Source organism: Monopterus albus, unplaced genomic scaffold (genome assembly GCF_001952655.1).
Source record: "Monopterus albus unplaced genomic scaffold, M_albus_1.0 scaffold319.1, whole genome shotgun sequence".
NCBI lineage: Eukaryota > Metazoa > Chordata > Actinopteri > Synbranchiformes > Synbranchidae > Monopterus > Monopterus albus.
In genome coordinates, this window is record NW_018128199.1 from 1020229 (window position 1) to 1032599 (window position 12371).

At 37.0% G+C, this 12371-nt stretch overlaps 1 protein-coding gene across 1 annotated transcript in view; it reads right to left on the reverse strand.

Moving 5' to 3' along the window:
• The window catches only part of LOC109974070 (complement factor H-like), a 13450-nt gene extending 8216 nt beyond the window's left edge, over positions 1–5234 (reverse strand). Inside the window, exons 1-7 of the mRNA XM_020624076.1 lie at positions 5141–5234; positions 4868–5053; positions 3290–3469; positions 2842–3033; positions 2241–2297; positions 1805–1975; positions 1557–1721 (exon numbers count right to left, since the gene is read on the reverse strand). Coding sequence (XP_020479732.1) covers positions 1557–1721; positions 1805–1975; positions 2241–2297; positions 2842–3033; positions 3290–3469; positions 4868–5053; positions 5141–5234 — 1045 coding nt within the window. The remainder of the gene's footprint in view (positions 1–1556; positions 1722–1804; positions 1976–2240; positions 2298–2841; positions 3034–3289; positions 3470–4867; positions 5054–5140) is intronic.
• Positions 5235–12371: the final 7137 nt, after the last annotated feature.

The window sequence follows — 12371 nt, forward strand, 5'->3', positions numbered from 1 at the left end:
GAATTTGTGCCCAGTTACAGCCTAAAAATAAAGAAACACAGCAGTGAATATATGAAGTGGTTAATTTACATAGAAATGAGATATTAACCAAATGTGCATGTCTGCCCCTTGTTTTTAGTGCATAGAACTGTAATCTGTAACTGCACAGATATACAGTAGTATCCACTATTAAAACACAGTGTATGGTCGAAAAACTACTGTATAAGAAAACAGCCCCTAGTTTTTTTTGCTACAAATAAAACATCTTACAGTTCAACAGCTTAAAGGGACATCTGGACAACTGTTGAAATGTTTACTTTCTTTCAGAGTTAGATGAGAAGCTCAGTTGAGCCTGATCTGTGTCTTTATGGTAGATATGAAGCTGGAGCCAGCTTTATATTTGTTAAAGGGAGTGATGTAGTGGAGGTCAATGTGTTGTACAATACAGAATGTAAACAGGAGAAATGTTTTTTTTTCTTTTTTTCAGAAATGAATAGAATGATGGGAAAATGCTAGATGAGTGATTGCACTAAGATACACATGCTAATGGATGCTAACCCAGATGTCATCACCAGGTATCAGGTAACTGACAGAGACTTCTAGTCAAAGATAGACATAAACCCCCAAATAGACCCGAGGTTTTGCTTTTACACAAGGTTTCTATACAGATGAAGCAAATGAGTTATAATATCTTAATTATTGAGCTTTAAAGGTGCTGCTAGGCACCAGACTGTTTCCACCTGCTTACATTTGTGTCAGGATTCTGTCCTACTGCTTCCTGTTTTAGGCTCTTATTTTGTCGCCACTTTCTCTTCTAGGTTCATCTCTGTTATGGACTCTTTATAGTAATCAGTGCTCATTGCCTACACCTGTTTTCATCCCATTATAAGCAGCTTTCCCCCCCCTTGTAACCTGCAAGATTGTTCTTGACTCTGTGCAGACTTTCCAGCGTTATCCTTGCTTTATTGATTCGTGTTATTGACCCCGGATTGTTTCCTGACCACCGATTTCTGCCTAGCCCTCCTCATTGTTGTATGTTTACTCTGTGTACCAACTACTGGACCGGCTTCCTTGACCTCCTGTTTTGGATCCCTTGGTTGTGTTCGTTTGCCAGTATTGACCCTGGACTGTTGTGTGATCCACCTGCTTACATTTGTTGTGCTAAGTTAAATTAATCAGCTGCTGCTCCAGCTACAGTTTTACTGTAGAGACATGAGAGTGGTGTCAGTCTTCACATTTAGCTCTTGGCAAGAAGGTAAATAAATGTGTTTCCCAAAATGTCAAACAATTCCTTTACAGCTGGGGTTGCACATACTGTACCACAGAGCTGGTGCTGGGACCTTTATTATATGGCTCACCTGTAATGATCACACTATGTGCATCTTTCATTTTCTCAATCGAGTGAAAATTATTTTTTTCTGATACTAACTTCACAACTATCAGGCAGATCATTAGCACACACGCAGAATCTTAGCTGACAATGGCTAGAGAAAAGACCCCTGAAAAACTTGAGGTCCTACTGTATTTCTGTAAAAGGCATATTAATTTAATATGTATATGAGCTTAGTGTCACTTACATCTGCTCAAACTCGGTTTTCCAAAATTGCACTTGGCCACAGCATAATTATCCATCCGCCAGCGGTCCACACAGTCCAAATACTCCGTCTCACCATGGTTTATATATTTAACTCCAGCAGGCTTTAAATCCTGATTTGAGTCAGTGTTCACAGTACAGTAGAGACCTGCACAAAAAGAAATAAGAAATGAATTGTTTTCCCACCAAACTCCTTTAAAATAAAAGTCAGTAGGGTTGACTTGTTGATACCTTTGCAGGTGGGTACTTGTGACCACTTGCCATTGCTGTAACACATCACTTTCTCTGGACCCACTCGTGTGTAATGGAGATTGCACTGGTATTTCAAAAACATTGGATTGGTTTCTACTACATCACCATTTTGAATGTTGGGGTGTTTCCCACAGTTGTCAACTGAAGTTTCTGAAAACAAACATTTCAGGATGTAATAGCAGACTTAATAAACTCAAAATTCCACCCAACATTTTGATTTCCTCCTTCCTTTATTGTGACTAATGAACCCAGTCTATTTCCAAATTACATAGGAAGGTCAATACTAAAGATTCAGCCTCGAATTATGTATAGTTAAGACAGACGAGTTGTAATAACTTTTGTCCTGTACAATGAAATAGAATAAAAATCATTGATGGTTTGAGATATTATCTGGCACATATGATGAAAAAAGTACTTGTAATGATTGGAGGTTCAGTCTCTCTCTCCTCAGTTCCAGAGCTGGTAGAAGATTCTGTAAGACACAGAAGACACATCAGTTATTAGTCACTGGCTACCTGTCACACTGCGATGTTGTTTGTTTATACAGTATGTTTAAAGCAGAACACTGTGGTTACTGCCAGTGTGACACAAAACACTGGTTTTACACAAATCATAAATGACTCCCAAATTAAAATGACTTTAGTTAAATACAAAGGTAAAATTATGACCATGTATGTTGCTAAAGTTACCAAAACAAACATGTTAGCTTTAGATGCTAACACATCCAGAAGGAAGAACATCACATCTGAGTCCTTTGGCTGGTTTTAAATGTTGTCCATCTCAAACTGATGTTAGAAATGTTACTTTTTATATTAATTATTTGTTTTCCCATATATTTGCATTTTGTTGTTGCACCCAGTTGCTGCCTGGATTATGTTCCCTACCAATGTTTCTTGTTAATGCTGGGTGATCATGTGTCATCAATTGTTCATATAGAAACATTGATTAGAGCTGATTTATTGCCAATTCATAAGAGTATTTTCATCACTGCACATCTCAGCAGTGTGCCCACTTACTGCACGTTGAGCCTATATTCCAGTTCCCAACTATGCACCACATGGATTTTTCACTGGGGTCTCCCGCTGCACTATATCCATCTTCACATTCATACTGCACTTCTGAATCTGTAGTAAACACCTCCTGGTAGCTCTGATTAATTATTACAGCATGGGGGATTTTAGGGGGTGCACTGCATGCCCAGATGCTTTCTGTAAAGAAGAAAAGAAATCATGAACAGGAACAGGTGTCTAGATAAAAAACTACTGTATTTGGTTGTTAGTCAGTGACATGAGGTTTAAGATTCTGGTCACAGTTATTGTTTCTTTTTCTGTATAAATAAGCACATTTTTCATCAACAAGAAAAAGTGAAGAAGTTAGCTGGTGATGTGCTTAAGATTTAATCACATATTATCTGGTCACTCTTACTATATTATTATTTTGGAGTAACACATTTGACAGACTTACTCTCACAGATGGGCACAGAGGACCATGTTGCATTTATACATCTGGCTATTGCATTATGGCTTTTGGATGTATATCCTTTGTCACATGTGATCCTTATTGTGTCTCCATTCTTATACCATCCATTTGGGTTTTCTCTGTATTTTGCATTGGGAATATTTGGTGGGAAGCATGAGTTTTCATCTGAAGCAAAAAGAACATAACTACAGTCAACAACTTTAATGAATGAATAATAATAATAATGATGATGCATAAAAATGCTATAATTAGTTGGAATCTCTCTCCACAAGATGAAGTCGGGAATAAATCAATTTAAGAGTGATATTTCTTTTTCAGGTTCATATGTGTAATTGTTAAGATGTTAAACAATACAGTATTTCACAAAAAAAATTAATAAAATAAACAACTTTTCTTATTTTTACTGGTGATCTTGGGGTCCTGAACACCAGGATTATTAAAAAAAAGCATAATATCAATTAAAGTTATAATAGAGGGTTATAGTCACAAATGACTTCCTTTGTAGAAATTGCAAAGCATGTGGGTAGTCCTGGGAGTTACTTAAAGGATAAGGCTGGTCATTATCTATTTTAACAGTATTTTCAGCACTCTCCATACAGACACTAAAACCAACAATAAAATGTCTCTACTAATGATTAATGTCTGTCAGTGTGTCAGTCTTGGATTATCTTATCCACATGTGGGATAGATCGCTGTTGTTATCCAAAAATGATTAATACACAACACAACACTGAAACACACTACTGCACTGGGTGACATTTTTTCATTAACAAATCTCTGCCCCGAGCATGAATAGTAATGTAATGTAAACAAAGCCAAGAGCTCATGCAAGAACTCGTACATGCGCAGTTCACTGACTTGTGCTAACTTCATGAAATTATGGCCTGTCAGAGCTTTTGGAGTAACATAGTCGGGTCTGGGGTTTCATTATGAAAAACCATGTCATCCAGTTCAGTGTTGTGTTACCCTGATGTGTTGTTAATCGTGTTTTAACAACATTAGATGTCAAATTGCACAGGCGAATGAGCTAATCCAGCTGACAGACATTAACCTTGTTGGTCTGAAGCTCTTGTATGGAGATTGCTGAAAATACTATCAGTATAGAAAATGACTGGCCTTATCCTTTAATATCTGAATATCAAAACGTTTGCTAAGGTGTAGCAACACATTTAATATTGATTTTTAACAATATTTAAGAGTATAATAAAAGTATTCAAACATTCCTTAATACTGTAGACAATATAAAACTCTAATTCTGTGTTATCATGTTTCAGATAAATATCTTAAGACAGATCAGGTTGAAAAAATTGCATGCAAAAAGAGGAGCATCGTGATGCGCCAATGTGAAATGCCATTTTTATGCTCCTGTTACTGTATTTAATCAATGAAATCATCTGATGTCTCATCATTTAATCTATTTTCGGTTTATCTTCTAAGTAGGCCCTATCGAGGTAAAAGATGACACTTATTAACAGCATAAACATAATGACACGACCACTTCAACTTTAAAGGTTTCAAATCACCCTCAAACAAACCCAGAAGACATATTTATGAAACACTTACCTATACATTGTGGTTTATGAGACCATTTACCATTTTGACATGTGGTGGTTACCCACCAACCCTCCACAGCTGGCTTATGTCCATTATCACAGGCATAAATTAGTTGATTTGTATGAGCATATGTTTTTTGTTCAGGAATAAAATAGCCACCATCCAGGATGGGAGCAGGACAAGACTTATGTTGTGCTGAAATTCAGTGATAAACAAAAGCACATAATAAACATATATTTAACAAATTAGGATGCCTCTAATGATACAGTTCTATGTTCTTACCAGAGAGCGCTCCAGGAAACCAAAGCAGCAGAACAAATCCAAGATGTCTCACACACATTTTGTCAGGAATTAAATCACTACCACAAACGAGCATGAAGAGCCTCACTCAGTCCAGTTAATAATTGTCGAGGGTTTTTCCCCAAAGAGCAAAGACATTACAAAATAGTAAATATTACAATGAGTTACCGTCAGCATGCTGTTGCTCAGAAACCAACACATTAAGAAACTTCATGTACCCAGGTGAATCACATTTAGCAAAAGTATCTCACTCAAAGGTTTCAAAGTTTTTTATGTAAACAATGTACACAAATCAGTACTATGTATACCACATTAGTACACACTGAAATGCTCACAATGATTGATTTGTCCCTACATTTTTTAGACAATGATTTCTAAACAAAAAAAATCTATGAGACTGTTTACAGGCCAGATTTCCAATTGATTTCCCACACGGCTGTGACTGAAAGTCAACACAGTGACATCAAGGAAAAAACTTTGGAAACAGAAGTGGAATTCTGTAAAGATACATTTAATTATAAACATGTTCCATATGGGATTATTAGCTTTGTGGTCACCGAGTTCTAGCTCAGACTGTGATTGCCATCAGGTGGGTCCTATGAGCTCTGCATCGGTTTATAGTCCTGCAACTAAAATTTTGTCAGAGAAGGCCTGTGCTTGTCATAGCAGGGTAAATTATCAATTTAATAATGGTTGAATTCAATTTAAGTTGTGTCATTTTCAGGATCCTGGTGTTTGCTGGGTCACTGTCACACTCATCATAAAACTGTAACCATTAAAGTGGGAAAGCCATGAACTGTGAGCCTTTTAACAAACTACAGATAACACTGTCAAATTTCATGGAAATGCATTTGATTATTTAGAGTCCAAATTTCAAACTGATTTACTGGACTGGTGTGATCAGAGGTCAGTCTTGTAACTTCCCAGATATAACCATTTATCCAGGCTTTTTTAAAAATTTTATTTCAGTTGGTTCTGAGAACATCACACATGTTCAATACAGATATACATGGATACTCCTAGATTATGAGAACGAGACTAGCAATCCACTATAAGAGTTGATATTTCAGCATTGTATAGTCTCAAACATGGTGTTGTAACAAGTATGTTGGGTGCATGTTTAAAACAACAGCTTTCCACAATGTAAGATCAAAGTTGTTCACAGCAAATCACTTTGGTGAAGTCCTTGAACTTACATATGTTAAACCTATACCTTGAAATATTCAGTCATGATCAAATGTAGAGCCTGAGAGTGTAACCTACATCAGCTGTCACTGTATTAAACTGAATTCTGTGAATTCACTGACAAGCTGCACTCATTTATAATACTTTGTCTTGAGAAAACATATTTTTATGTCTTATTTGCCATTTCTCATTTTGTGAAAACTCTATAGTTGCAATTTCCAGGAAGAATGTAATAATAGAATATAAATCATATATTCTGGATTTTCTGGGGAGAGTAAGATTAGTTATTCAAAGCAAAGTAATTTAAAACATGCCTTGATCAGATATTTAAACAATCAAATATAAATATTTTGCCAGGGGAAAGCTGAACTTTTTGAAAATCCCATGGTTGCCACATGTTTCTTGTGCAATGGCCCATTTCTATTGCATCACAATAAATCAAACAGCTGCCACATTTGCAGTTACACTACAGTGCAACAAATAAAGGGATACACATAGCTACAAAGGCCTATTAAGAACACTAACTGGTTGGTTGCCCCACCACTTTGGTCCAAACTGAAATATCTACAACTACTGGATGGATCACCATGTTGTACTGACATTCATGGTCCACAAACGAAGAATCCAACAGACTCTGTGATCTGACGCTCTTGTTTCTCTTCATATTGTACAAATCTTTCACCTTTTACTAAAGATTTCCATGGAGAGGAACAACTACAGAAATAACCCAATTTTTGATGCCCTGCTTAAATGCGGGGTTAAAGAAAAAAAACAGTTTGTGATCGCCTAACTTTTCCCATAGGACCACTATGAGTTTCCCATTGCGTTTGTAAGTGATATACCTCCACAACTATTTAATAAACAGCTAAGAAGTTTTATTATATTGTAATTTGTGTTATCATCTGATCAAACTATCAATTTACATCACCACATCCCTGCAAAACTGGCATTCACAAAAGTCTCAGGTGTACTTTAATGTTTTAGTGCTAATGTTAGAATGTTAAAATGCTAAACTAAGATGGTGAACATGGTAAACATTAGCTTGTTGACACTTGTTGACATTTTGGTCAAACAAACACTTTGTTCCAGATTAAGATATTTCAAAATATGTTCGATTGCCAAAGATTTGGTACACAAACTAATATGGGGGAGGTTGAGCAGACCTTTTCTTAAATAAACAATTTAATTACTAGTCTATAATGAAGGAAGATTAGTGATGTTTTGAACTGCTGGTATTTAGTATTGTGCTATCACAACTTTGTGTAGCTGTTTATTGTCTTCTTGAACCAAATATGGTGTTCTTCACTTAGTTCTCTACTTTCTTTTATCAATTATGACAAAGTTATTATGTTTGGTTATTTGAATTTTCATGTGGATCATTGATTTAATTGAGCTACCACTGAATCCCTAAATATCATGGCTACTCCCTGATCTAGTGTTCACTCAGGGTTTCAGTGTTATCCACATTAGGCTAATTAATCCCTGTGTCTTAGATCACTGTTGTATTATTTCTGACACCATTTTTCAATCTGAAAATAAAACTGTTAAGAAAACAGATACAAAATTTTGCGGACATCTTAGTCCCTCTTCACTCAATTTTCAGCCAGTTCTTCACAATTTCTAACTAGTGCACATTGTGCTTCCTATAGTCCAGCAGATGTCCCACTCCCTCTAAATATATATATGTATGTATTTTTCTAGATGTGGCTGTCCCCTGTCTGTCTGCTCTGTTTAGTGAAAACTCTCCTTTCCACTGACTGTGTCTCTGGCCTGTCAGACAACAGTATTTGTGAAAAATTTCAGTCAGAATTTCAGGAAACAGCACAGAAACTGCTCTTCTCAGATGTCAAAGGACTGTTCTGCATCATTTGTAGACAAAATAATACAAAGATCTTTGTAGAAGTTTCTGTTCAACATTTTATTAAGATTACTGTTGGCCATATAAGCTCTAATGTGTTCAAAGTACTGATCAAATATTTTACGCATTAAGAGTTTTAGTCACAAAGAAACAAGCTGACAGACAGAGAACAACCAGCTCCAACTTTGTGTGTGTAAAAATGTTAGCTGCAAAACTGAGCGTAAAAAAAGAAATACAAGTGTAACAATGTTCTTCCAGTTGTAGCTGTTTTCTATAGGCACTTCAGAAGTTTCCAGCTTGGCTTGTGCTGTCAGTCGATGGTCAGTGAACCAATAGACAACAGTTGTTCCTGCGCTGTGCTTTAATAGCAGAATCCCTGGTTACAATACAGGCAACAAGACAAATATGTTGAATAAAATAAAACTCCATGGTGAAATAAAGGGTAAACGAGGGGTTATATAGAGTGCAGTTTAACGATAATGTAGTTTTTGAAAAGCAAACCCAAGAATAACACTTACCGAGTTCTTCCCACTGTAAAAGCAACCTAAAAAAGTACAAGAACAGCAGCACAGTAGTGAGTATTTCAGTAAGTAGTTTAATTCACACAGACTTTTGTTATTGCATTCTAACTGATCACATCCAGTCTACAACTCCACCCAAAGTGTGAAGTCTTTCCTCTTCTTAAAGTACAAGACTGGTGTTATTGAATTTTCCCTACTGTCAGCAAATTCCATGAAGAGATTTGTTACGCTATTATATCTGACATAGAAACTGCAGTTTGAAAGGTTGTAACAAAAATCGATGCATTAATACAAATCATCCTATAGCCCTGCTAACATATGGACGTATTGGCTGATGTCCTGGGAAATTGGACTTTATTGGGGAGGTGGAAATCTGTATTTCATGGATTGTAAGTAACAGTAGTTGGAAGCAGTGCTGACACACTGTGGCTGGCAGGGACGGTGTGCCACATAGGTCACCTGAGAGCAAAAGAGAACATCATAGGTGTGGAAAATTGTGCCACTGGTGTTGGAAAGAATGGGATTAAAGGACAAGACAGTGGGAAATGGAGTGTAGGTGGTGGAGTAATCTGCATGGCTTACTTCTGTTGAGTAGTAATGAAGAGGACACAGAAAACACTGGTCTGATGTTGACATTGTGTCCCTAACCAAAAGTGGTGATGGTAATCATATGACAAGAAAACTCATAGTGAACGAAAAACTGAAATATTGCTTGCATGTGAGCCATCATGAGCTTGGCCAGTTGGACAAGGCCACATTCACATGTCATGTTTTCACCATGGGAACCTCATAGGCTGTAACCTGGAACTTGAAGGGCTGTTGTGGACCATTCTACTTTGTTTTCCCACTGTATTTTCCCTGTGTGAGTCTTTGTTTACATCAAACTCAGTTTATCAGCCAAGCATACAAGCAAACAGTGAATGTGTACTGGCTTAAGTTTGTTGCAGCTTGTGGCAGCCAGTAATCTTCTCAGCTGAGCGGATGACACGCTGCAGACTCTGAATGTCCTGTTTGGTTGGTGCATTGTACCAGACAGTGATGGACAATGTGAGGATGGACTCTGTGATGGCAGTGTACAACTGAATCAGCACTAACTGTGGCAGGTTGAGCTTCTTCAGCTGCCTCAGCAAGAACATGCTCTGCTGGACCTGGATGCAAGGGTCAAGGTGAGATGCCCGTTTGTAGTGTGTGGAGCAGGCTGGGCGGTGGCTATATTATTGTGAAGGATCAAGGACAAGCACATAGTCCATGATCAGATAAAAAAAATACATAGCTACAATCCTATGGAGTTCGGTCTGTCTGTCTGTGTGCATGCTTGAGGACTGAGACAAACAGGAGAAAAGGGGACACAGCTGTCTATGTAAGGCCAGAGGAGTTTGTTTTATAGCAAAATGTGATATTTGTTGCTGAAATCAAGGTATAATATCCCCACTAGTTGTGCAGCTAAGTATTTATATTACAAAGGCAGAGTATGTGCAACTGAATCAAAACTGCTGTGGCCATGTTCACCCTGATAAAGGAACGTGTCACCCAATGCAACAATGTAGCTCACTCATGCATTTTTAGTTCATGATATAGGAGGAATAAGATGTTTCTGGCTTTAGGTAAACAGACAAATACCGATTAGTAGGATCAATTAATGATTAGTTTTGGTTCTGGTCATGGGATATAGAAAGATGATAAATAGTCATTTATATTCATATGTGTTATCTGACAATAAAAAGGCTAAAACTAACAGCATTGTAGCAAATTAGCATGTATGCAGCATGTTATATGTATGTACTTACACTTGTCAAATATTAGGTTTCCATTAGTGCATGCAACGTGAATTCTTGAATCATGCCAAAAACATGGAAGATATTTTGTCTCTCCTTCCTTTACATATTCAACTCCAGGTAGTTTAAGACTGTGCTCAGCATGTAGAGCAGGATCCACGACACAGACAGTCTCTGGACAAAATGAACACAAAACAACTTGAGGATAATTATTTAGATAACATCACTTCTGGAATGAAAATGATTAGTGACTTGTTTATACCTTTGCATGTGGGTAGTTGTGACCAAGTGCCATTGTTGTAACACACCACAGTATCTGGACCATCTTGTGTGTAATAAGCATTACACTGGTATTTTAAAAACATTTGTTCCCTTTGCACAACATCACCATTTGGAACGTTTGGGTGTGGTCCGCAGTTGTCGACTGAAATAACAAAAGAGATTATGTATTATTGTTAAGGTATGTTAATGAAATAGTGATAATAGCAGCTGCAACACAACTTATTGTACTAAAATCAATCTGTTATTTCGTTTGCCTAAAACCTCATGAACTGGCCTATTTAATCAGTTTCCCCCCAGTGTGCTGGACAGTGGTCTTTGCAACTACACTGTCTAATACACACTATCACTAATGCATCAACTCTCCCTCAGGTAGGTACCGCAACCAATCAGTAGGAGTCCTTAACATAGTAATAAAGATATGATTCTCCACTGGTTTCCCACCATCTAACACTGAAAATGTTGTTGTTGGAATGTACTTCCAAGACAGACATCACTGCTGACAAACCAGGCATCTACAGCAGTGGCCAGAGTTAGTTGTACACGAACCAAGTCTGACAGATGTCAGATGTAAACGGAGCAGTGAATCTGAATATTTACTTGCTGTGGTTAAAGGTCTTCTGTCAGAGGTGGGAGAATATCCTGTAATAAACACAGAGCAAAAGACGTACTGGTTAATGTTACTGTGGGCTGTTCTTTATCATCCATTTATTTGTGATTCAGAGTAACAGAAACATTTTCCCATTATTCCTTTTAAAAATTAAAGATGCAGTGTGTAACATCTAGAAGGATTTATTAGCAGAAACTGGCTATAGTACGCATAATTATGTTTTCAATATGAACATGTTTTTTTTACAGTATCCCAGAATGGACAAATCACTGGGGTGAATTTTGTGTTTTCACTTGGAAGTAGCAGCTTTGACTGTGAGATGGTTGGAGGACAAAAAGAAGTAACGTTAGAAACAAGAGGAAGCATTGTCATTGAGTTTAAGAACTATAATTTGAAGAAGGATCATAGTTAAACTTTAACACAAGGAAAAAGGGAGGTGGTGGATCTCCATTGTCAAAAAAGCAAAGAAATGAAAAAACGGGATAATGTTATTTTTTTTTATTATTGGGCTTTGTTTCATATAATTACGGCAAAGGTGATTGGAGCAGCCAAGATGGACATTTAACGTCTGGCTGAGTGTTTACGAATAGGCGTAATGAACAAAATGGTAATATTACACATAATAATGTGTGTGTATTCAGCCTTCTTGAAAATTACAGTGTGGTCAAGTGAGCCACTGTTAGCTTTTGCTTGCTCAAGTTAGATGCACTTCTTTTCCAAGTGGGCAATTTGTCCTTTATTTATGGTAATCCCTGTGAAACAACTGTGAGGGCTGTTGAACACGATGTATGAAAGCTTTGATGAACTTTGCAATCTGCAAACTCACTGCTGGATGGCACAAAATCTCATACACTGTACCTTTAAAACCTGTAAAATGTAAATATAACTTTAAAACAGTGAATAGAATTTTGAAAGGTTTTCTACAGTGGTAATCTTACTCCACCATGTCCAGTGCCTGGTCATATGTCTAAGTAGAAAAATATCA